The sequence below is a fragment of the Sceloporus occidentalis genome, unplaced genomic scaffold (assembly GCF_023333645.1).
Source record: "Sceloporus occidentalis isolate IW3139 unplaced genomic scaffold, rSceOcc1.0.p SCAF_5, whole genome shotgun sequence".
NCBI lineage: Eukaryota > Metazoa > Chordata > Lepidosauria > Squamata > Phrynosomatidae > Sceloporus > Sceloporus occidentalis.
This window is the reverse complement of record NW_028316985.1, coordinates 41,718,173-41,745,592: the sequence shown is the minus strand read 5'-3', so window position 1 is coordinate 41,745,592 and position 27,420 is coordinate 41,718,173. Positions and strand designations below refer to the sequence as shown.

The window sequence follows — 27,420 nt, the reverse complement described above, 5'->3', positions numbered from 1 at the left end:
AACATCCAAATGATTGTGAGTTCCTGCGTGGCAGGGGGTTGGACTGGATGGTCTTATGGTCTTTTCCAATTCTATGATTCTACGCATCCAGAATACTGATGACACACAGCAAACTGAGACAGCTGCCGTAACGGGCACCACAGTCATTCTACAGCATACTGCTGCCACCATCTTGATGCCACTGGAGTGACACCCATGCCACTGGTGCATGTAGCCCAGAAACACTGGCTGGCGGTACGGGTTCATCACATCCATCTGGTCTGATGAGCAATGGTGGACATACTTCCAAAAGTCCTGTGCCTTCTTCCACAAACCAGTGGAAATACTCCATCCTGAACTGGAAAGCTCTGACACTGTCATGAGGAAAGCCATCCCAGTGGAGAAGAAAGTTGCCATGGCCATCTGTATGTCTGCCCACAAAAGGACCTACAAGCAGACCAGGGAGCAGTTTGGGGTTGGCGGTGCCACCGCGGCAGAGGTGTTGGTGGCATTTGCCCCGGCCATGGAGAAACTACTGTTCTCACAGACCATGTATCTGGAGGACACCTGTCAGGTAAGCAGAGCTTCACACTCCTATCCCTTGTCCTCACCATCGCTGTGCACCTGTGCATTTTCTGCCATTATATGTATACATGGGGGAATGTCCAGGAGTGACCATTCTGCAATCCTGTGCACAGACGCCACGGTTGTCATTGATCCCAGTTCCCCCCTCTGTTCTTGTCACCTACAGATTATGGACGGCTTTGCTGACCTTGGCTTCCCCCAAGTAGTGGGAGCCATGGAAGGATGCCACTATCTGATCATGCCACGCATGGGGTGGAGGAAAGAGTTTGCCAACTTAAAGGACACCTACTCCATTGATCTCCAGGGGACAAGCGACCACAAAGGGCACTCTGTGGGTGCGGAGATCAGGTGGAGTGGCTCAAACCATGATGTGAGGGTAATTCAGAACTCCGTCATCTTTGAGACTATGGAGGCTGGCATCGATGTGCCAGGGGCCCACCATCACCCTGGGGGGCAAGCACATCAGCCCTCTCATGCTCTCTGATAGCACATATCTCATTCAGAAGTGGCTCATGAAGCCATACCAGTACACCACCGATGCCAAGCAGAAATTGTTTAACAAGAAGCTGAATAGTGCATGGAAAGACCATTCAGGCAGGTGAAGGCTCAATAGAGTTTCATCACTGCCCCAGTTCTTGGAGCAGAGAAGAACCTGATCCCCATTATCGATAGCCTCATGCGTGATCCTCCACAATCTGTGCGAGACCAGGGGCAGAGTGTTGGACAAGGGCAAGCACTACAGGTACCGCTTTCTCCTGCCCACCCTAGGGGCACCCATGGAGAACAATGACAATGTGAAACAGTGAGAAGGGGCAGCTGTAAGGAAGACCCTGGCAGACTTTTTTCTCACTGAGAGGATCTGAAATACCCCCTGGTCCATAGAATCATAGAATTGTAGAGTTGGAAGAGACCACAAGGGCCATACAGTCCAACCCCTGCCATGCAGGAACTCTCAATCAAAGCATCCCCGACAGATGGCCATCCAGCCTCTGTTTAAAGACCTCCAAGGAGGGAGACTCCACCACACTCTGAGGGAGTGCATTCCACTGTCAAACAGCCCTTACTGTCAGGAAGTTCCTCCTAATGTTGAGGTGGAATCTCTTTGCCTGTAGCTTGCATCCATTGTTCTGGGTCCTGTTCTCTAGAGCAGCAGAAAACAAGCTTGTTTTCTCCTCAATATGACATCCCTTCAAATATTTCAAATACTTCAAATATTTAAACAGGGCTATCATATCACCTCTCAACCTTCTCTTCTCCAGGCTAAACATCCCCAGATCCCTAAGACATTCCTCATAGGACATGGTTTCCAGACCCTTCACCATTTTAGTCGACCTCCTTTGGACACGCTCCAGTTTCTCAATGTCCTTTTTGAATTGTGGTGTCCAGAACTGGACACAATATCCCAGGTCCCATCTGTGGTTCCAGGGCACCAATGTTCTCTGTTATGCTAAGTCATTGAACAAACGTGTCCCATCATCCACCCTCTGTGTATAGCTGTCATTCATGCTGCCATGCAGTCATTGCCAACCATATGGCTAAAAGACACACACACACACACACACACTATGGCTGCAAAAGGGAACGGAAGGGACAGTTGGTGTCTATTTTCCTGGCCACTGACAGATACATTGCTCCAACGGCCAACCAACAATCCAACAATGTATCCAATCCCTTCTGTTCAGGCTTCTCTAATGATCACTCAATGGTTATAGTTTCTAGCCCTGGGGACAGCCATTGTGGACCCTGCAAGGACCTTGACTGGCTACCAGCCAGGGAAGCCTATATCCCTTCAGGCACACCATGACCCTGTGGAGCCCTTTTCCTCTGTCATATTAAGTAAAACAAGAAGGTCTGCTAACCTAGGAGAATAAAAATTAGAATGAGAAAAAATGTGCCACATGGCACATTTTCTCCAATTCTTTTAGAAGATGGCAGGGGAGAGGGAGAGAACATTCTGGAGCCCAGGTCAGGTAGCCGGGCTTGTAGAGCAGGAAAAAAAAGAGTTTGGAAAAGAATTTAAAGAAGAATGGAGCAGAAGATAAAGTGAACCTTGGAAGGGCATAGGGCCTGGAGGAAGTTTTGGGGCCAGGAGGAAGTATTTGCTTAACAGGTCCTTATGCAGCCAGAGTCCTTTCAGAATGCTCTCCATCATATGCCTGTATGGAAGAAAATGCCTGGAGTTTTACTGGTGGTGTGGGAATGAGTTGTAACTCTGTTCAATACCTTTTCCTTCTGCACTGATTATGTTCTTGACTGGCTTCTATTGTATATTGTGGGATGAAATATAATTATTACATATTTTGTGGTCCTTTCAACAAGTCTGCTTAGACTGAAATGCAAGTACCCCTTCCCCATGAGCCTATATGAAGGGAAAGTATTTTGATATTGATACTGATTAAATTCTGAACTTATTTCTACTGTGTATTATTGTATTACATTATATTAAATAATATTTTACATAATAAGTAATATACTTAATAATAACATTTAACATGATCTGCATTCAGCTGCTTTCTAATTCTTAGTATATTACTTACATAGTGCTAGGTTCTTGAACAATTAGGGAAAAAGTCCTCTTCATTCATGCTGCAAGAATGAAATTTAGGAAGATTTTCCTCTCTACATAATGATTTCCAGAGGTAACAGAAGCCCACCATGCCCAGGCAACATTTTTATTATGGGCTTTGTAGTCTCTGTGAGGGGGGGGGGGAATCCAGTTAATTTACAAAAGCAAAAATAGACTTTTGAAAGAGTTCAAGGGCAAAATAGACCTTTTGGAAGAGCTCAGCATTGATGAGTAGCCACCAGATCACAACTTCATCAGTGGTAAGTAGCCAACAGATCAGGATCTCAGGTGCAGTGCTGGGACGTGGCCACTAGAAGATGCCAGTGCTGCTTGAAGACTAATAATAATAATAATAATAATAATAATAATAATAATAATAATAATAATTCCCCCCCCCACTCCCTGCGGATCGAGGCGGGATTACAAAAAAAAATCTCATATTAGTCTCATATGCTTGCTCAAATAACCCCATTTGTTTACATTGCATTCTGCCTGAAAGGCTCCTTGCAGGGAAGCATCAGTGTAGCTTCCTCTATTTTACTCTGGAGCTGACAGACTTGTTCGAGACACATAAAAATTCCAGAGATATAGGTTTGTGACTCTAACATCATCACTCTTCTTCTCCTGTTTGGCTTTTACATCTTTGCCTGATGAGGAAGCCAGTGAAGCTTTGAAAGCTTGCATTATGTATTTTCTGCATTTTGATTGGCCAATAAAGGTATCTCTGTATTGTGGACTTTGGATTTTGTTGTAATTTTCCCTGAGGTATGCTTCTCAAATGCTTCTTTTTTATTATTGTTATGTTATGCAGCTGCAGACTCCTGTTTCACATGAGTATATCAGCTTCTGGAAATTCTCTTAGCTTGAATCTAGTTGTATCATTGTTTAGACTTGTCCTTCGCTCTTTCCCAGTAGTTAGTTGAGTCTCTTCTGACCATGGGGGGTGTTCCATCTTCCAGCACTATCTCTTGCTTCATTTTGAGTTGTACCTTCACAGGGTTTTCAAGGTAAAAATATATTCAGAAGTGGTTTAGCAGTGCCACCTTCTGTGCAGTACTAATAAGAATTAGCTAAAGGGACACTATTGTTGAATCTTTAAGAGATCACTTATCAGAGTCAACACTGGCTGCTGCTTCTGTCCAGTAGCTTCCCTTCTGGGGATTCTAAGTCAGTTCCCTTTTGCTGATGCATATGTTACTTCCTGAAGAGGATGGAAGCATCCTCTTGATATGGTGTTTCTGTCTGGTGTTTCCATTTAAAGCATTTTACATTGTACAACCTTACTAGGAGTCCAGATACCTGATAGAACCTAGTCTCCTGACATTATTATTCTCAGCCTTTCATAATACATGACTACCATGAAATAAAATAAAAATGTGAAAGGTCAAATGACACATGGGAAGAAGAAACCTATGAAGATGAACCCCAAATTTTGGAAAGTGGAGTGAAAGTGGCACTCAAAGCCATTAGAAAGAACAAATCATCATGAATAGATGACATACCTATAGAACTGTTATAATCTACAGAGACAGGGTCAAGCTTAGTTTCTAGCTTTCTAACTAACTAAAATCTGCCAGCAAATATGGAAAACAAAGCAGTAACACACAGCCTGGAGGTGATCGATATATATTCCCATCCATTAAAAAGGAGACACAAAAGATTGCAATAATTACAGAACCATTGCATTAATTTCCCATGCAAGCAAAGCCATGCTCAAAATTCTGCAGCAAAGATTCTACCATATATGGAGCATGAAATCCCAAAAGTGCAAGCTGCATTCAGGAAAAGGAGAGACACTAGGGATCAAATTGCAAACATACATTGGATAATAGAGCACACCAAGGAATTTCAGAAGGCAGTCTGCATGTGCTTTATTATCTACAGCAAAGCCTTAGAGTGCATAGATCACAAAAAGCTTTGGCTTGCACTTAGAGGAATGGAGTGCCACAATATCTGATTGTCCTGCTGTGTAACCTGTACTCAGAACAAGAGGCTGCCATCAGAACAAAATATGGAGAAACAGAATGGTTCTCAATTGGCAAAGGAGTCAAGCAAAGATCGTACTCTCACCCTGTTTATTCAACCTGTATGTAAAAAATATCATACAGAGAGCAGGCTTAGAGGAAGGAGAAATGAAGTTAGAAAGAAGGAACATTAACCATCTAATATACACAGATGACACAATACTACTAGCAGAATCCAACAAAGACCTGGAGCAATTACTGAAGAAGGTCAAGGAAGAAAGAGCCAAGGCTGGATTAATGCTGAGTATTTAAAAAACAAAAATAATAACGACAGAAAATCTACAAGAATCTAGACAGTGAGAAAATTGAAATAATCAAAGTTCTCATACCTTGGTTCAAATATTACACAGAATGGACACTGCAGTCAAAAAAATCAGAAGAAGACTAGGATTAGGAATGGCAGCTATGAAAGAATTGGACAAGACCATAGAATCATAAAATCATGGAGTTGGAAGAGACCACAAGTGTCATCCAGTCCAACCCCCTGCTATGCAGGAACACAGAATCAAAATACCCCCAATAGATGGCCATGCAGCCTCTGTTTAAAGATCTCTATAGAAGAAGACCCCACTACACTCCGAGGGAGTTTGTTCCACTATCTAACAGCTTTTACTGTCAGGAAGTTCCTCCTATTGTTCTCTCTTCCTCTAGCTTGCATCCATTGTTCTGTGTCCTATTCTCTGGAGTAGCAGAAAACAAACATGCTCCATTCTCAATACGATGCCCCTTCAAATACTTAAACAGGGCTATCATAGCACCTCTTAACCTTCTCTTCTTCAGGCTGAACATACCCAGCTCCCTAAGTCTCTCCTCATAAAGACATAACTCTGAAAACTAAAGTGAGGCTCATCCCAGCCACTGTATTCCCTATCACCATGTATGGATGTGAGAGCTGGACAGTGAAGAAGGCTGATAGGAAGTAAATCAACTGATCTGAGATGTAGTGCTAGAGAAAAGTACTGAGGATGGCAAGAAGACAAACAAATGGTTTTAGAACAGATCAAGCCTGAACTCTCTCTGGAAGCCAAGATGACTGTCATACTTTGGACACAACATAAGGAAAATGATTCATTAATCATTAGAAAAGACAATGATGCTAGGAAAGGTAGAAGGCAGTAGAAAGAGAGGAGACCACATGCCAAATGGATAGATTCAATCAGGACATGTGCCTAGACCTGCAGGACCTGAACAGATCTGTTGAGGATAGGGAGGTTTGGAGATGTCTCATCCACAGGGCTGCCATGAGTCAATGTTGATTTAGGGCAGTTAACAACAACAACAACAACAACAACAACAACAACAAATCCCCTCACTAAGAGGGGTGGACTGGGAAAGTTAAAGGATACAATTTATGCTACTTGCAGTTATAGTTAGTGAAACTGATCTTCTATATGTATGAGTAATAATGTTCACAACTGAGTATTGTATCAGTGTAACACTGTGCTTTATATTACACATACCATCAAGATGGTGATTGCCTAAGATCCAGTGTAATTGTATCTCCCCATTCTCCAATAGACTGAGAGTCCTTGCCCTCAGTGTTATGAACGTGTTTCTCTATGTGTATGTAATATTTGTTTCTTCTACAGAGATACTCCACTGAGATTTTAGAAAAAATTAAAAACATTTCATATATATTTTAAAAACAGCGTTCCCTTAGGTAAAATGGCAAACATTTTATCAAATGATGAATCAAATAGGGGTGCTGTAGCTAGCTGAACTCTCTATGCTTTTGCATTGGCGATATAGTGCAGAATTAATGAATAATCACTCTGTAAAGCCACAGGCTAATCACTATGAATCTCTGGAGCAGTTACTACTGAGGCTGGCAGAAAATAATAATATTAAAATTAACTATATGCAGGATCAACTTTAATTTAAAAAGAGAATACTGAAAATTAATAGACAATAGTTCTAATATAGAATTAAAGTCAGACTGCTACCCACTTAAAAGTAATTAATAGCAATGTGCACAGATAGAACTAAATAACAATGAGAATAATAATACAAGACACTAATAAATAGATATTTGCCTTTATGATGTCACAGATGCTGGTATCCTTGGTTAGCAGTAATCAGTGGAATAGCTTCATTCAAATGAATGGAATAGCCTGCCCTTCTCATCAGCCCCTTCCCTCTTAACTTAATGACTGGTCTGGAGAATACCACTGGCTTGCTGCCTTCCCTCTGTGAAAGTAGGCAGGCACGTCTCCCTACAAAGATGTACAGGGACATGCTACTTTTCTGAACCCCATATAGGTGCAAGAAGGTCTTGATGGGTGGGAGAAACATAAGAAGAAAGACCGACAGGCCTAAGCAATTGATTCTTAGTAAACGTAAAGGTAGTCCCTTGACATGAATGACTAGTTGTAATCAACTGTAGGGGGCGGTGTTTATCTCTGTTACTAAGCTGAAGAGCCAGCATTGTCCAAAGACAACTCTGGTAGTCATGTGGCCAGCATGACTATACTGATCGTTGTTACCTTCCCATTGAGAAGTAGTACCTATTCATCTACTTACATTTGCATGCTTTTGAACTGTTAGGTTGGCAGAAGCTGGGATAGTGACAGGAGCTCACTCCATCATGCAGCATTCAGGCCTTGAACTGCCAACCTTCTGATCTTCTGATTGTCAGAACTGGTGTCTTAAGTCAGCAAGTTGGTGCCAGGATTGGGTGGATGGGTATGCTTTGGCTGTCTTAAGCTAATTGCCAGACTGCTGCAGCTGCTGTCCTTTCACATCTGATGAATGAACTGGAAGAGTTTTTCTGCTGCAAATGTATTCTGGATCTGGACCCCACTCCCCAAATACTCAAATAGTGAAAGAAAACAGGCAAAACCAAGCATGTGTTTTGTTCTATTTTGCTGTCAAGTCTAGGGTTCAGACAGAAAAGGAAAGAGCTGTCTTGAGGAATAACTGCTTTCTTAAATGTCTGGTCAGAGAGAGGAAAGTGGGTGCTGGCTGAGGATTATAAAAAGAATCTCAAACTAGAAGACAAGGCTCCAGAATTAAGAAAGAGAATAAAAGGAAGGTATTTAAAAAAAAAAAAAAAGGGTCAGGCGTTATAGTCTAAACTACTGAATTTGCAGGTGAACAATTTTGACAAGAGAGAAAATAAAGGTGAGGGAAAGGATCCAGAGGGGACCAAAGAAGAAAGTGAACAAATTCCCCTTCCATGTTTCTATTGCCAAAAGGAGGGACACATACAAATGTAGAAAGAATGCTGCTGATTAACCAAACAACTTGAAAGGAAATGACAAAAGTCATAGGAGCACTCAGTAAAATCCTTGCACTCAAATTCCACCCCACCCCATGGATCAAACTCCCAAACTCATCAAGTCAGAAAATTATATCCAATTATAGAACAAGAGTGGGAAGACCAAAACTGACTAATATACCCAGCCACTAAAACAATTTAAAATTTTAATCATGGCCCCTGAACCTAAAACTACATGCAAAATTAAAGACACTAATATACAATTTTTGATGATATGGAGCCAATCTGTACAGCAGGAAAATTAGGTATTAAAGTACCAACAAGATACTGAAATAGCAACAGCAATAGCAAGTACATTTCTGTACCCTTATCAGTGCACTTAAGCACTCCCTAAGCAGTTTACAATGTGTAAGCTAATTGCCCCCAACAGGCTGGGTACTCATTTTAGTGACCTATGGAACGATGCAAGCTCAAGGAATCTCTGGCCAAGTGATTTCCCATGAAGTTTCTGAAAAGGCTATTGTCAGTTAAAACAGATGAACCTCACCGGAAAGAGACCTGCTGTGCAAACTGGGGATTACCATTTATTGTTGTTTGGAGGGTCTGATGTTAGAGTGGGACAACATGAGATTCTGATACTCATAGCGACCATCCAAGAGGTAGAGAGAGAAGAGGCAGAGGGAGGTGAGAAGGGAATATTAGATGAATCAATAACAAAGCTTTTAGTGGATATTCCACCAGAATCATGGGCAGTGCTATGGAAACGTGAGCCAATTAAGATAAAGTACAGAAAAGACAAGCCCTTCCCCTGAGTGCCTCAATATGCTCTAAAGAAAGAGCTATTGAGCAATACATCCCATTATCCAGACTCTGTTGGACAAGGGTTTTTGGTTTATATATGCCCATTGCAATTCACTTCTATGGTCGGTTAAGAACCAAGAGAGGACAGATGAGCATGGGTGATCATTATATAGATTGATTCAAGATTTACAACAGATCAACAACCATGTCATCTAGTTGTCCCTACCCTGTTACTACTTTGTTGTCAATGCCTCCAACCTCCAAATACATTTCACTAGTGGATTTGTGTTCAGCTTTTTTTATTATCCCAAACTATGAATCATGTGAATTATTTGTTTTTGAGTGTGAGGGTCTCCAGCTGTGCTAGACCAGATTATCCCAGGACTTTTGTGAGGGCCCATTCAGACTACACTTTACTCTGGATCAGGATTCGATCCTTTTATGTGAAGTTCATATTGGGACCGATTCTGTCACAATCCATTTCGAGGCACGCACAAGGAAATGCCCTTTAGCATGGGGCATCCAGATTTGGGGCAAAATCTGTCTTTTTTTTTGGGGGGGGGGGGAAACGGGTTCTGCTGAATATGAACTTGCCCCCGATCATGATCGGGGCAAATTCAGGGAGGGATTAAGGTCAGAGGTTGGGCAAAGGGCAGGGCATTCCCTCCCCTCATCGGAGGAGGAGGAGGAAAGAGCCGGAGGAAGGATGCAAAAAAAGGGGAATCTGACAGGAGGCAAAAGGGTGACAGGGGGCAAAAAGGGGATGACTGACGGGTTCAATTCAGGGCAGGTCAGGGGGCCAGAGCAAGCCAAACCTCTGCTCTCCAGCAGGGACCTTTTCCCTTTGATTTTCAAATTTTTCAAATTATTTTTGGCAAAAAATGCACATTTTTTGCAATAGATATATAGATATATAGATAGAATGTGAGCAGAAGGAAGGGTCAAATCAGGGTAGGTCAGGGGGCCAGAGCACTCCAAACCTCTGCTCTCCAGCAGGGACCTTTTCCCTTTGATTTTCAATTTTTTAAATTATTTTTGGCAAAAAAATGTGCATGTTTTTTGCTTCAGGTAGATCTATATTTAGATAGAATGTGGCTAGCTGATTGTTTCCTTTTCCTTTCATTTCTTGGCTTCCTCCTGAAAGGAGCCCTTTGCAAGAAGAGTACTTTGCAAAAAACTTTTTTTCCTTTGCGAATGAATGCTACAATGCGAATGAATGCTACAATTCGAATGTTACAATATGTTTCTCTTTCCAATTTGGCAAATTGATACAGCTTTTGCTACTGCCTCTAAGGAATTCAGGGGTAGCCTAAGGAAAGCAAAATAAAATAAAAATAAAAATGCATGGCATCACATCCTTTTCTTGCATTCCGAGGTTGTTTATTATTATTATTATTATTATTATTATTATTATTATTACATGTGTATGAGGCATTATGGGGTGGCAAGGAGGGGGGATACAGGATGCAGAGATGGCATTAGCTTGCATTTTGGGGTTGAGAATGGGGCCAAAGGCAGATCATAACCTGCACTGACCCAGATACCCACAACACACACACAGAGAGAAAAGAGGTTTTTAATTTGACAGAATCTGCGCATTCTGGCTCTTTAAAAAGAAGGAGGGGGGAAGTACACTTTGATGCCCCAATGAGTGCTGGAAACGTCACCTATGATGATCGCTTGATTGACAGCTGGCGCTTTCATGTTAAACCCGATTCTCCCAAGAGGGCATTCGGGTTCAAATGCCCCTGATTTGTAGTGGGCACTTGCTTACGGAGAGATTTGGGAGGGGCCCCCCCGAATCTGCCCGGTTACATCCAGGGCAAAACCGCCAGTGATAATAGGTCCTGAGACTCTTGCTTATTCTCACAAAAAAACCCAAAAGTTAAAAAGGACTTGGAGGATTTGGAATTCGGGGTCCACTTTGATTCAGTATACTGATGATTTTCTAGTTGCTTCAGATTCAGAAAAAGCACGTAAAGGATTTAAGACTGTTGTTCCACCTAGTGAGAAAAGGACACAAGGTGGCAAAAGAAAATCTCCAATTTGTCAAACCCAAGGTCACATACCTAGCACACATTTTCACTGCCACTGGAAGAGAAGCAGGTGAAAAAAAGGGTCACCACAATTCTGAATTTAAATTTATCCAGACCAACAACAAAAAAGCAGGCAAGATCAGTACTAGGGACTAATAGGAACTTGAAGAAATTGATCACTAATTTTTCATTAATAGTCCACTCAACAGAGACAAGGCACCAACACAGTTATTTGTCAGAGGACTTTGAAAAGGTGTTGGTCACTTTGAAAAAGCTGTATCACCACCAGTGCTGAGGTTCCCAAATTATAATAAACCTCTCAAGGAACTTTAGAATTCCAGGGAGCCCTGGTTAGAAACTCTGGAGACATCTCTCTCTCTCTCCATGTATAAGCTGGAGATGAAACATACAAAAAAGTAATCTGAATAATTCCCCCAGCACCACTCCATCTCTAACCCTGTCCCTTTTCACCCAAGACTGCTGGCCAATTGAAGGCCAATTGAAGGCTGCAAGGCATGGTGGAAGCCACGCAGTTTTCCCCATGAGAGAATAAAGTGAAGACATCTAAATAATTGAGGGAAGAGAGCATTCTTAAATTTAGTTTCTTATAAATAGCAAGTAAGTGATTTCATTTCTACAAGAGAGAAAGCTGTGTTTTAAAAAAATCTGGAATTAGTTGGCACTGAATTCGCAGTTACGATTGACTGCTCAGCCCTTTGCCCTACCAATTCCAACAGGCAATAGGTGCCACTGGTGTAGAGTAGCACTACCACTAGACATTGGCAGTGTACTTCCATTTGGCTACAGAGAACCAAACTGTAGCATTATACCACAGTAGCACAAAAGAGTTGAGGTTTCAGGCTGCTTCAAAACTTCAAGTGGCAACACTGGTAGACTCCATCATTAACATGCACTGTTTTAGGAAAATATCTGACAAGTTTCCAGTCTTGAGCAAAAAGGCTTTACTGCTATAGAGTGGAGTAGGGGACTCTTGAGGGGTTGGGAATTAACAGGTTTCTTTTAGCAGTGCAGAGTGTGACAGTAAGGTCTCTATGGCAACCTGCGGACAGCATATACATACAGCCCTTGTAATTAGACTGGTGGGCTTGTTTTCCGTTTCAGATCCCTTCATCTTTTAATTTACTTAATTTAAAAACTGAAATTCTCTGCATATATAGGCTTTTCCCAAATATGAAGCCTTTGTTTGTTTCCCTACCTTACTGGGTTGAGCAAGACCACCCAAGAAGAACCAAAACTGAAGTCAGATGACTCCTGTTTTCAAGTCTCCAGGGACCTTGGAACATGAGCCTTGTCTTCTACAGTCAGCACTCGGTATACACGGATTTGATATCCACAGATTTAAGCATCTGAAGGTGGTAAGCCCACGTTGTTCCCAATGGCAGTGCAGCCGTGCCACCATTAGGAACAACAGGGCTTCTTACCTGCCTCCTGGCCGAGGGCTCAGAAAGCCAGAATAGCTTCTCCTGGCCGTAACACAAAAAGTTAACTCTGGACCCGTCAGGCTGCCTCTGCCCCACCTCTTCCACATTCTCATCAGCCATTGGTCGGAGGGAACCATCAATCACCTGGCCTTCCTCTGACCAGTGGCTGACAAGAATGTGAAGAGGCGGTCGCAGAGACAGCAACTGGTTGGTGGGAGCCATCAATCACCCGAGGTGTAGTTATTGCAGGCCAATTTTGTGAATGTGTCTGCAGTCAAGGATGCATTCTATCACCTTACTTCTATGCAGAAAACATAATACGAATAGCAGGTTTAGACTCAGAAGACGGAGGAGGGAAGACAGAAGGAGGGAATGTCAACAATCTTAGATAGATATACAGACCATACCATATTACAAGCAGAAAACATCAAAGAACAATTACTAAAGAAGGTCAAAGATGAAAGTGCAAAGGCAGGCTTAATGCTGAACATAAAGAAAACAAAAATAATGACCATGGAAGAAATACATAAATTCAACCTAACTGAAGAAACGGAAATAGTTAAAGAGGTCCTGTACCTAGTATCAAGCATCAATTAGAATGGCAACTGCAGCCAAAAATCAGAAGAAGACTAGAAATGGGCAGGGCAGCTATGAAAGAAATAGACAGGATGCTAAAGAGTGAAGATATACAACTGAGCACCTAAGCAGGAATCATCCAAAGCCATTGTATTACCCATCACCATTTATGGATGTGAGAGCTGGACAGTTAAGAAAGAAGATAGGAAGAAAATAAATTCATTCAAGATGTGGTGCTGGAGAAGAGTGCTGAGGATATTGGGGACAGCCAAAAAGACAAGCAAAAGGGTCCTTGAACAGATCAAACCAGAAATCCCCCCAGAAGCCAAGACGACAAAACTGAGGCTGTTGTACTTTTGCCACATAAGGAGAAGGCACAATGGGTCTTTAAAAACCCAAACACTTGGCACCCATTACATATGACAGCTTTCCACTCACTGCCATTATTAATTATTAATAATGTCCTTATTAATAATTACTCTTATTATTCATAGTAGCGTGTTTGTTGTTAAATTACTTCAGGCAACTCATTGTTGAACACAAAGAAAAGAACTTTATTTACACTCAGAACTTATTACTGTATCGTTCTTAGTGGATGGTTCTCAAGCTTGTGTTACAGTATACAAATTACTTCGGTTGCTACAAATTTATTATTTTCTCTTCGCTGACTTAATTCACACAGAACCTAAATCTAGCTTCCTTAGCTTTAACTTCACAGGATACTTGTTACACTCTCAGTACACACAGCTCACCTCTCTCAGCTCATTTCTCTTTTTATATCTGCTCCTGGGGTGGTTTCTTATAACCCCCCCAACTGTAAATCCCTCAGGATCCTGACACACTCTCTTTAACACTGGACTATCTTTGTTCGTCTATACAGTCTCTCCTCCATTTTCATGGGGGATCCGTTCCAGACCACTACCCCTACAAAAACAAAAAATCACAAGTATTAAAGCCCCATTGGCTTGAATGGCCGTGCGCTCCTGTGGGCGGCCCTGTGTGTGCGCCATGGGCACGCACGTCATTTTCTTTCTCAGAGCTTGCAGTTCGCGAAAGACTGAGGAACGCAAACAGCAAGACCACAAACATTGAGGGACAAGTGTAATTCTTTCTTCCCTTTCTTAGGAATTTCTCACCTAGTAGGACCAAACTCTTATCTGCCTCTGCAGGCTTAACACACACATTATCCTTAGCTGTTAATCTCTCAGGATAATGACACACTCCGCTAATATCACTGGCTCCTCCTTCTTTTATACTTGCTCCTGAGAGCAGCCTCCACCTTTTTCCAGTCTGATTTCTTTTGACTCACTTGAAAAGACATTAATGCTAAGAAAGACCTCCAAGGAAGGAGACCCCACCACACTCTGAGGGAGTGTGCTCCACTGTCAAACAGCTCTTACTGTCAGGAAGTTGCTCCTAATGTTGAGGTGGAATCTCTTTTCCTGGAGCTTGCATCCATTGTTCCGTGTTCTAGTCTCTGGAGCAGCAAAAAATAAGCTTGAGCCATCCTCAATCTGACACCCTTTCAAATATTTAAAGAGGGCTATCATATCACCCCTTAACCATCTTTTCTCCAGGGTAAGCATACCCAGCTCCCTAAGTCTTTTCTCATAAGTAGAAAGTAGAAAGAGAAGAAGACCACATACTACATGGCCAGACTCAATCAGGGAGGTGATGGGCATGAATCTATAAGATTTCAGCAGAGCAGTGGAGGATAGGGGAACTTGAAGATGCCTCATCCGCTGGATTGCTATGGGGCCGACTTGAGGGCAGTTAACTACAGCAGCAACAACAAAAACAACTGTGGAACAAACTGTATCTGTATCTTGAAAATTAATAGTCGTCCTCAAAATGCCACATATGCTCTTCAGTACCAGCAGGCTTCTAGCAGCCTTATTATTCATCTGCCAGTGCATATACCACTCCCCATGTTCAGTTAGCTTCTCTGAAAAACTCTTTGCTCCCTATGCTAGTTGTGTCAGTATCCACTTTCATAGATATTTTAAAATCTCTCAAGATGTACTTTTCTTGCCAACATTTCTGTTACATTTTAATATTAACCAAGGAAAGTAATTTTAAAAATGAGGGATATGTTATTTTTCAACATTTTGCCACTCTGCTGCTATGTAGCAGAGAAAGCATATACATTTAAAAGAAACTTACAAAATGGCTGGTACTGTTCTTCAAATTATTGAACCAGACTGCCATCTATTGGAAAATAAGTACTGAAAAAAATCTGACTGGCTAAGCTTTCTACTGATATACCATAACAAAGAAACTGTTTGCCTAATGTGAATATTTAGAAATCTGTCATTATGAGAGAATCTTAATTCTCTTGTAAGAAATATATGCAGGCTGCATATAGAACGTGGATTTTGAGGCCCTGTTTTGCCTTCATCCCAGACAAACAGCTCATTTTCCCTCTCACTTAAGTGAACAAAGTCAATAATAAGGATTGGTTATATTCACAGAATGCTAACAAAGCTGTAGATATTACTTTATTTCTAAAAAAAACAAAAAACAAAAACAGGATTCAGTAGATGGTATCATCTTTTCAAATGTGAGAGATTCTTATCTCATTATTTCTTTGCTTTATTTTGAGCAAAGAATTATATTTACAGAAATACGTTTCCAAACAATTCTTTCCTTATAGCTGGGTGGGAGGTATACAAGTATCCCAACATACACTCAATATCTTTGTGTTTGTGTGCATAGAATACACATCATAGAATGATGTAAAGCATATGCTCAGATTTTATTTTCCTTACTGAATAAAGGTGTCTTGAAATGTTGAGATGCTCTTTTGAGGGGAAAAGTCAACTTTTCTGTATTTCAGTACATTTTTTAATTTCAGTACTTTTTTGAAAAAAAACTGTGAAGGACATTTTTGCAAAAAAAACCCCATTGCATTTTACAAAGTCAAACTTGTTGAAATAAGCAAACGAATCAAATAAGTAACAGTAGAGTCTCAATTATCCAACATAAACGAGCCAGCTGACAGTCAGATAACCGAAAATGTCAGATAATCTAGACTCCCCCCTCCTTTCCTTCCTTCTTTCTTCCCTCCCTCACTCCCTTGTTCCCTCCCCATCTCCTTCCCTCCCTCCTTCCCTGCTTACCTCCTGGTTCCCGTGGCAGCTTCTGCCCTGGCTTGGCTGCAGGGGCGGAGTCTGCCAGGGCTGAGAGGGCCGACTTCAAGCCCCAAAGGAGAGGACTGGGCCAAGCGCCCAATCCTCTCCTTTGCGGCTTGAAGCTGGCCCTCTCAGCCTCGGCAGACTCCGTCCCCCTGCAGCCAAGCCGGGGCAGAAGCTGGTGGTAGGGGCCTTGTGGCACTCGCCACCGTCGCTGCCACCTGGTTGGGGCATTTTCTGTTTGGGGAATGTCGGATAACCGAATGTTGGATAACCGAGACTCTACTGTAAGTGAAGATTTACCTCCCTATTGTGAACTCTCAAATATTGTAAATTATTCACTGTATATTGTCCTGTGATTTGCATTTGCTGGTTTTTGAATAAAATTGTTATACCTTTCCTGAAAAAATAATTGCTAGAATTTTTTTGCTGTTATAGATCCATACATAATAAATTAAGATGTTTCCAAAAACAATTAGAGCTATGTTTTTAAATGACAAATTGATTTGAATGATTTAATTTTTAAAATTTCTGGTAAATGTACGAGAAGATCTGATTATATTAAACAGAATTTACTAATTGTCTCATTCTATGATTCTATAATATTAGCTACTCCTTAATCGTAATCTTCCTTACCCCATCATTTCTCTTCCTCCTCCATATACACACGTGCACACATATATGCACCTTTACTTTTGTCTGCTCAGGCCAGATAAAATGTCCTCCCCCTGTCCTCTCAGTAGGGAATGCAGAAGATGCATGCCTCAAACCTTGTGTCTGCTAGAAACAATCCAGACTATGTTCAGCTTGACCAGCACCAAACTGGGATATACTCCCTGCCTTACACAGAATTAAAATAGAGCATCTTTTGTGTAACTGGGAGCAGTTTATACTCTGAGGTCAGAACGAGGCATCCAGCCATGTGGTTAATGCTTGGCACTTCATTCTGACCTCAGAGCAAATAACTCACCCATGACAGTGGACACATCAGATGGTACAGAGTGATGCACGTGCGAACAGGCGTTTGGCATCACAACCGAAGTGTGGAATGACAAGGCAGGTCTGGGTCCAGAATACTCTGGCTGCCCCTGGAGTATTCTAGCCCATGCAGGCAGGACCTTAGAATCCAATAAGAAACTGAACTTCTCTAAAATTATTTCACAATGAGCTTAGCAAGTATAAGAGGAAGTTCACCTCTGTTGTGCTAACAGAGGTAAACCTCTACTCCTACTACATAACTTGTCACTGGACTTGCCCCTGCAATTGCACTGATCCTTGGAAATGGCTCTTATATGTGCTAAGCTCATTGTGATCTAATAATCAAGTATGGGTAAAGTGTGCAGGCCTTTGATCGTCCTCCAGCAGTTGATTCTAGATGTGGAAGGAAGGTGTGAATTGAGAAAGCAGGAGTTTGGGCTCAACTTTAACAAGTATTGTATACTGTGATAATTTTTCAAAATCTAATGATACAACTACAGCCTTTCTCCATATGGTGAAAGAACAACTGCAGCAAGTCATTCATTACTCTCTGAGTGGTTGACGTGATTTTGCATATACTACTTTAATATTTATTTATTTATTTCATTTGTATGCTACCTTTCTCCCATAACGGACCATTAAGCCATCTTACTTGTTGCAGGATATAAATATTTTAATAAAATTCATCTATAAGCAAGTCATTTCTGACTTATGGTGACCCTAAGGTGAACCTAGCATGCAGTTTTCTTGCAAGATTTTTTGGGAGCGGGTTTGCCATTGCCTTCATCTGAGGCTGAAAGAGTGTGTCTTGCCCAAGATCACCCAATGGGTTTCCATGGTGAGCAGGGATTTCAACTTTCATCTTCTGGAGTCCTACATCCAACACTCAGACCACTACACCACACTGGCTTTCTTAATTTGTATAATAGACTCACAGATAGTAACTGAATTTAAATTAATTTTGACTACCATGTCCCATTTTTCAGTGGGTCTACTTTATGTAGGACTAATATTTAGCCCTACATAACAAAACTTTACAACTTTGTTAATGGCCAGATACTAAGTTATCTCACTTACTACAGTAGATTTGGATTGGCTTCCATTCATCACAGGTTCTTCTTCTGACACTTTGCTAACATTATCCAGATAGTGATCTGATACCGTATGGCACAGCTCTTCCAAAGAATAATCCTTTTCTTGGCAAAGTTTGATTTCATCCAATAGTTTTGATAACTCTCCAGTCACAACTTCACCTTAAGAAAAAGCAAAATAATATGAGTCAAAATAATGGGCCAAGGAAAGTAATTCCAAAAAGTGATGCTAAATATATTCTGTTAACTGTGATCAAATCCTAGAAATAATTTTAAAAGCTAGAATCTTGATGGCATTTCTTTCCTCTATCTAACCTAGCCCTTCCACTTGGGATATCTATATTTTACCCATGCAAAACGTAATGAAAAGACACCACCTCTTAAGATAGTAGTGAGGAATAGGAATTCTGTACTGTGATCTGAGACAGTTTCTCACATATGGTGGCTGCTGGCAGAAGAAAGAAACACAGAAACTGTTCAAAGATTATTTCTCATTTAAATACTAAATTTTAGATCTGCTTTCAGTGTGCATTCTGGGAATTAATTCCACAGAAACCCACCATTGAAATGAGTCACTCTTTGCGTTATAAAATAAATCATTCCCTTTCCATAATTTCAGAATTTCACAGATGGCTGGCCGTGTTGGTTTCATTTGTGAATGAGTAAAGACACTACTCATCATACTGATTTCCATACTGAAGACAATGAGTACTTTTATGCTGTGGACCAAAAGTAAAATGAGGGTCTCCTGGAATGGAACAATTGGTTTTCAGAATTCTGTTAAATGTGATCCCCCAAACATATCATATCTACCCAAGTGTCATAACAGTTTTGTAAAGTTTTGCTCCACAAGCTCTGCATTGACATGTCCACTCATGATGCCCGGTTAACACCACAAAAAACACAGCACTGTCATATTCCTTCCAAATCTTTGTTAAACTTAGTAGGAATTTTATACAATTTTCTGCCTCAAACCCTCAGTTTTGCACTGCCATTTATTGAGCATTATTGAGTACCTTCAAGGTAAAATTGTAGTGGCTCTCAAGACCTATGTCAAGCAGGTGCAGTTGCTGAGTATGGTTTTCTGCCATAAATTGAGTATTATGCTGCTGTCTTTTAGTGTATAATGATATATCCAGTCATAGTTGCTAATTAAGTTGCTAATATTCCCTAAATCCGGTGATAAATATCCAAGATCATTTCAAATCTTATGCAAGTCACTATTAGCAATTGCTGTACAGTAGTTCTATTAGAACCAAGACCAAATAATCCTCAATGTCATTGTCATCATCACCATCAACACCATCACTATTATCATCAAGAAACAAAATAACTCAAAGGCAGGTCTTTCTTCCATTGTGTGGAAGTGAAAATCTTTATTCACCAAGAGCATACAGTTGCTCCTCCTTTTTCATGAGTGATCCATTCCAGACACACACATACACACACACACAGCCCCTCCCCCCGGAAAATAAAAAAAATGTGCATATTCAAGCCCTATTGGCTTGAAAGGAGGTGCACTTCTATGGGGGCATACAGGTGCGCACCCCATTTTAACTCCCTCCATTCATCCCCTGTGGATAATCAAGGGGCATGGATCCCAAGTCCGTGAGAATGGAGGGAGCACTGTATTTACTAGGGCTGCCCTGTATTCCTTATCAAAAAGGATGTCCCCTTTTTGAGGGTTGGAAAGCTTCTGAACAAAACCGAACAAGAGGCCAAAAATTCCCATATCTTGGGGTTTAGGCCTTTCATAAAGACTGAAATATGTGCACCACGTAATTTATGAATGTGGACAGTCTGTTAATTTTACACAGAAACACATGGCTAAGATAACTGAAACCAATATTTTAATTTGAGGTTTAAGTAGCACATAAACATGTTAATAGCTACTTCCTCATTATCAACCTTTCATGTCATGAATTTTGACTGTCCTTTATTGCTATTTTCATAACCTGGAAACTTTATGTATTTTCTATCATGAAAGAAGCCTAAGCCAAAGAAACTCTGCTGTCTTTAGAACATTTAGAAGGGTTGAACTGAAGATTTCTGCTTTAATCATTTAATCAACAACTAAGGGAGATTTTCTTCCAACTGTAAGCTTTCACCGTCCATGCCAGAACTAGACTGAAGGCTCAATACGTAAAGAGTGCCAAGTATAACTACTGTTGTTGTTTTCAAAGCAACACTGGCAATGCTTGTGTTTTGAATGTGATTAACCACATAGAAAGAAGAAATGGGTAGGGAAATTTCAACACCTTAACTCTTTCTGCTGACAGGATGCATTGCTTAGTGCTGATGGAAACATATATAGTACACTAGACTGGATTAAGGTGTTGGGGTCCTGAAGCAGTTCCAGAAACAGCCCTCCTACTTCATGCACATGTACTGTATGAGATATTTTAGGAGTGTTGGTCTATAAGTTAAATAGGAATACAAGAATGATTTAATTGCTAGGAACAACATACAGCATATGTATCTTTCATGTATAAACCCACTTTTACCCTACAAATTAATTGAGACTAAACGCCTGATCCTATGCATTTTTTAAACTCAAGTAACAACATGTTGATGACAAAAGAAATGTCAAGAATAAAGGGAAGTAACTGAGAAAGAAGATACACACCACTTCTTGTTCAGTACTGGGCCCTAAGCAGGGGCCTGGTTCTACTGCACCAAATAAATCACTGATAATCCAGCCCTGATTGTACATGTTTGCTGGCACAATTAGCCACACTTCATTTTCCACCAACCCTTTTAAAACTGAGACCTAAAAGAAACCCTTATTTTGACAAGTAGAGAAGCGGCTGATAATATTGATAAGGATAACCACTACACATTTTACTAGCAATGATAAAACACAAAGAACTATTAGTTATCTCATTCACATGCTTTACATATAAACAAGGGCCTCCATGATTACTGCAGACAGGTTACTGTAGATAAGAAAAAATGTAACAATAACTAGCCTTTCATTATATCTTTAACACATTTCTATATGTTAACAATTTATAGATAGTAGAATATTTACTTTTAGTTGTTTGTGTGGGAGAAACCTCTGGAAATAAAACACAGGACTGCTGATCTTGGTGATCTATCTCTGGACATTCTTGTACAGGTTCCTCTGGAACTGCTGCATTTCCTGTTTCTATATACTCTGCAGTTAAAACAAATATGCAAGTAAAATTGCTATATCTTAATTCATTCAGTTAATTTATTTCTATATTTCTCTCAATATATCTTCACTTAATTCATGTGCATGTACATGGCATGGCATGAAGAGAGAGAGAATGAACATATGTTTCTATTACAATATCTGCCTTGGGTACACATGCATGCAAATGTATTATGCATGTTGATATATTGTGAGAGAAATTTCACTACATTTCTCTGCTTTACATTTTTATTTCCTTATTCTGCATCAGCTATATCCCATTCTGAAATCCATCTTTTAAAAAAATTAGTATGATTACTGCAATTATTTACTGCTACCATTTCAATTCATAAAAATGCTAAGCTTTTAGCATATGTGCATGGTAAAATAAACGTGTTCTAGATATTTACAAATTGTAACTAATACAAAGCAAAATCTTTTAATCACAAACACCCATCACCCATAGTTCACTCAGCTTGACTCAGTGTAAAGCTATTCTACTGGAAAGTGAAATCGGGAATCAAAACAATTACAGCACATCTTAAACTACTAGTCTCTAACATATGGTCTAAATCAGTGGTTCTCAACCTTCCTAAGCCGTGACCCTTTAATACAGTTCCTCATGTTGTGGTGACCCCAACCATCAAATTGTGGTATCTTGGTTCCTAAGACCATTGGAAATATGTGTTTTCTGATGGTCTTAAATGACCCCTGTGAAAGGGTCATTCAACTCCCAAAGGGGTCGCAACCCACAGGCTGAGAACCGCTGGTCTAAATCCAATTGCTAGCTCCAACTCCAGTAGATCCACTTAATCATACATGTTAGCGTAACAGTTTCAGTGGTTCAAAGTAGAACTAGCAATTGAATTTAGGCAAATCCAAAACACAAAATAATCACTACCAGGTGCTGTTGACACTAGAATCAGAAATTACAGAACCAAATCAAGCATCTCAATTGGACACTGAAGTCAGTTGCTAAGGGATCACCTTTCCAGCCCACAAGGAAACTACAGAGAGCAGTTCAAAGAGACATCTGCAGATAATCACTGAAAGAACCACCATAACAAATAGGCAATTTATCTTTCGTCTTTATGGTTTCTGTTCAGTTTCTCATATGGGAGACTAGGAAGCTATCTTACCTGGAGATTGGACAGTTGTCCCTAGGCATCCTCTAAGAACATAGCCTTTCCAAAGAGACATTTCTTTATTCCTGAACACCCTGTGCACGATGTGCAAGGAACACTGAGGGATGCAATCAGAACTTCTGGCAAAGTTCAGAAACACTGTTCCTTTTTTTCCAAATGACATAACTGATGCAGTGTTCTTGAAGCACAATTTCATTATGGATGAAACTAGTGAACAAAGAAGCAATGATGCAGTGCTGGACAGCAACCATACACTTTGTGGAAACCCTGGGAGCTATGGCCAATCCAAACAGCAGAATTATGGCACTGAATGCCATAATTCTCCAAGGCACAGTAAAGAAAAGAGCAATGTCTGAGCCAAGGGAAAACAGGAATCCTTCCATGCTGTTTAAGCAAAATGTATCTCAACCTGGAAAAGTGAACTGATATTATAGATAACATCCATCTAGAATTTATTAATAAAATTAATCATTTGCATTCAAAGACCTGAATAGGTTGAACATTCCCAACTTTCCTGGAAACCAACATACTCTAGAGTAAGACACATAATTTTTGCCCATTATTTGCACTATTGCCCACGTGTGATGGAGAGTACAAGTGAAATAGCAAGCCAATCTCTCCCACTAGAAAAAAGGATGGTGGTGTCAGAATACCCATGGCAAAAAAGAATGAAGAATCCAATTACATAACTGATATGAGTAATGGTAATCATCCAGTGTTCTGTAACCAAGATTGACTGAAATTATGCTTTTAAATAGGGAGATGATGTATGGTTCTGAGATGAAGGTATGGGTGGGTGCAGTAAAAGATGATGGTTATCAGTTTATCCTGCAACTGTTTGCAGTCTTCAACCATGATGACAACATGTGTATGGTAAGAGTAACAGAAGCATCTATATGAACAAGTTACAAAATTGATTCTTTATGGACGGGAAAAGCATTAATTTTCCATTTCCATATTTCAATGTATTCATACAATTTTCTTCATAAATCTTTTCTTCATAGAGGTTATAAATTTGCATTTTGTCTACATTGATATGGGGACCCACAACTGAAACAGATAACCCAGAGTCAGAGATGTAGATCTTGACAAAAATATAGTGTTTCATTTGTTTTAATAGGAACCAAAACAGAGGCCAAGGACATCCTAGAAGCTGTGGCAGGCCACTGAAAAGATATCAATACCAAATATTGTGAATGCTTTTAAAGGGGATAGTGGTGTAGGAGTAGGTGTTGGGAGAAACAGAATGATGAAGAGCCTGGCAAATGATATGAAAGACAGAAGAAATAAAGTGAAAATTCTGAATGCCAATTCTGACAAGGCATCTGAAAAGGCAGAGAGGTCTGAATTCAAAGCTAGACGTATATCCACTGTAACAATGGATAGTGTCAATACTAGTGATTAGTGAAAGATTAGTGGATGAGATGGTATGAGAGTGGAGCTGCTGGCAGAGATGTAGTAATCTACACAACGTGCCACTCTCACTGACTGGAAGGCATTCAACAGGGTGCAATGCTCTTGTCATGGGGGGGGGGGGACTAACCCATATGGCCGAGGATAGGGTGGTCTGCTGCAGCAGAGATACTGTTTCAGTAGAACAATTTCTCTCACTCATGGTGGTGGCAATGTACATAAAGCCATATACAGTGGGCCCTTCATATTCCCTGGTGTTTGATTGCAGGACCCACTGTGGATATCAAAATATGTAGGTGCTCAAATCTCGTTAAATACAATCACATAATAAAATGGTGTCACTTACATAAAATGGCAAAATCAAGGTTTGCTTTTTGGAAGGGCAGGTTTCATACCTGTAATTGTAGTTCTTTGAATGGTCGTCTGTGAATTCACACAAATGGGTTATCCTGCACCTGCGCAGTGCTCATCTGAAACATTCTAAAATGTTCTGAAGAGTTTTGGCAGTAACACCACCCACCTCTGGCAGCCCTGTATTAGGGGTTTAAGGTCTGACTGTGGCTTTGTGGTGGGATTAACTTCTGTGGGGGAGGGAGACTTTGGCTTGCCTGGGTCTTGCCTTAGCCTCCACTAGTGCCCTGGGACAGCTTCATAACCTGGACAGCACAGGTTAAAAACAATTCAGTGTTTCTTCATTTCAATCTGCAGTTACTCAGATCCATGGATATCAAACCTGTGGATACTGAGGGCTGATAGTAGTAACTAAAGATGAAGTTCATTATTTTGGGAGAATTATTGTATTCAAAGAACTACAATATTAAGAGATGTCATATTGAGGAGGGAGCAAGCTTGTTTTCTGCTGCTCCAGAGAACAGGACCCGGAACAATGGATGCAAGCTACCGAAAAAGAGATTCCACCTCAACATTAGGAGGGACTTCCTGACAGTAAAGGCTGTTCAACAGTGGAACAAACTCCCTCGGAGTGTAGTGGAGTCTCCTTCTTTAGAGGTCTTTAAACAGTGGCTGGATGGCCATCTGTCAGGGATGCTTTGATTGAGATTTCCTGCATGGCAGGGGGTTGGACTGGATGGCCTTTGTGGTTTCTTCCAACTCTATGCTTCTATTATTCAACTCTTACACATTCTACTTTCATGCTGTTTGATATTTTGTTTTCGTTTTTCTTTCAATGTATCCCAAATGTTGATACAATTTATTTACTAATTATATTTTTTGTTTGAAATCATTCACAGTTGGCCCCGTTAGCCTACTTCTTAGGCTGTTACCAGATATTAATGTTCTTCTGTATAAGCAGATATAGAATTCTTCAGGCCATGCACAAATAACTGAGCTGGAGGCCAATAAAGAGAGGTGTGGTGGGAGGTTGTAGGCAATTTGGAAGGCAGTCCCAACAAGAGGTGGGAATTGGACATAACATTAAAGGGAAGAAATGTTACACCCCCGCCCCAGTATGCCTCATTTTGTCACAGTGACATTTATCTTTGGCAACAGCCTATTTGTATCACACAAAACACAGCAAAAACTAATGCTTTGCATATTCATCACACCAGCACTCTGGCAATGGAATGATAAAACACTAATGCATAAGCAGTATGAAGCAATGCACATATAATAGGATGTACAGTACAGCCTCATCTAAAACTATCTGAATTCATGGATAAATTAAAGTTCTTTGTAATTTAAAAGATTAGGCTGTGGAGAGAGTGATGTATCTACCAGATTATACATTCACATGAAATGTTTAGAACATCAGTTGCAAAATAGTCCAACAAGGCAATCAGAGAATATGCAAGAAATGAATGGGAGTAATTAATACACACATTGTGATTTATGAAACACAGCTGTCTCTTTTCAACACATAAAATGCCAGGGAATTCAGTCATGGGGGACATACAGTAAGGATCAGATGGAATTATCAGCTGTAGAAAATCCACCACACTTCTAGCTTCTTTAAATCTAGTTTGGTACTGGAAAGATTCCTTGAATGGATGATAGCTCCTCCAGAATAAATGGAAAGACAGAGCCAAGATCATATGTTGACCATGACAATTTTAGATTCTATAAAAGGTAGTAAAAAGGTTGGGATATTTTAAGACAGCTTCTTAGAAAGCACAAATCCAAAATATAAAAGCTAAGCTTCTATTACTGTATAAGAAAAAACAGGCTATGTGTAATTGCAGGTTTTCAAGTGGTCATCTGTGCTTATTTATGTGAAGGTGCTATATCTGTTCAGAGCAACACTGAGAAGCTTCTATAGCTAAGTAAAAGGATTTTTAGTGGGAGGCTAACTCCCTAGCTGCACTTTGTAGAAGACAAAATCCTTTCCCTTCTATTTCTTTCTTTTGCCAACTGCTTTGGAAGGCATACAGTTACAGGTCATTAACATCCAGAGCACAAAGTCAGATAAACATCAAAAACTGTAATCTAATAGCAACACAGCATTTCTTGGGAATGCTGTGACTGAAACAATAGCTCTTGTTGAGTACACACAAGGATTTCTGAAGGGACTTATAATGAAGCCAACTCAAATCAGAATTTTATGGTGGATTAGATTCAACACAACACCAGCCAATCTTTTCAAGGTCTCTGGTAGCATTGAATTCTGGTCCCAAGAACTTGATTAGATTATCAAAACTCGAGATTACAATACTTCTACCAAAAAAAAAATCCATTCCTAGCTTTCACTCAACGTATGTAGCAGTAAACTTCCAGGAACAGTTATTTTGTTGATTTTGTTAAACAACTCAGCAAGATTTTTTTGTTTATCTACCTGAAATTACTTAGCTATCAGTAGGCTGCTATCTACCTTTCGCCCATCTTTACAGTATCAAATCAAACAGTTCAGGAGTGGCTGCAGGTTCTGAGGCTAAGTATTAATTTAGCTTAACTATGGGATACTATTATTATCTTAATGCAAGGGGGGGGGAATAAACCATACAGAAAAATGAAGGAGAAATTTCAATTCAATGCAACTGCTATGACAGTCAAGAAGAAACTGCATTGGAAGATAGGCCACACTTCTTTGCAAATGTATTCTGAGAACTAGAGGCATGCTTCTTACCATAAACATTTATTGTCTAGATCCAGGGTGGGAATCAATAATCACTCCAGGTATTAGATTGCAACTCACAGCATTCTTCACCCTTGGCTATGGTGGCTAAGGCTGCTGGACGTTTTGGATCTACATAATCTGGAAGGCTGCATGATTTTCACTCCTGCTAAACATGTTGATATAACATAGAGCCACATTGGGTCCCATATGGG

General features: G+C 40.4%; 1 protein-coding gene across 9 annotated transcripts in view; it reads right to left on the bottom strand.

The window, feature by feature from the left end:
* ANKS1B (ankyrin repeat and sterile alpha motif domain containing 1B) overlaps nucleotides 1–27,420 on the bottom strand; it is a 499,785-nt gene that overhangs the window by 405,630 nt on the left and 66,735 nt on the right. For all 9 annotated transcript variants that reach the window (XM_089523880.1, XM_089523881.1, XM_089523882.1 and 6 more), the window contains exons 7-8: nucleotides 21,458–21,583; nucleotides 18,413–18,588 (exon numbers count right to left, since the gene is read on the bottom strand). In XM_089523880.1, coding sequence (XP_089380006.1) covers nucleotides 18,413–18,588; nucleotides 21,458–21,583 — 302 coding nt within the window. The remainder of the gene's footprint in view (nucleotides 1–18,412; nucleotides 18,589–21,457; nucleotides 21,584–27,420) is intronic.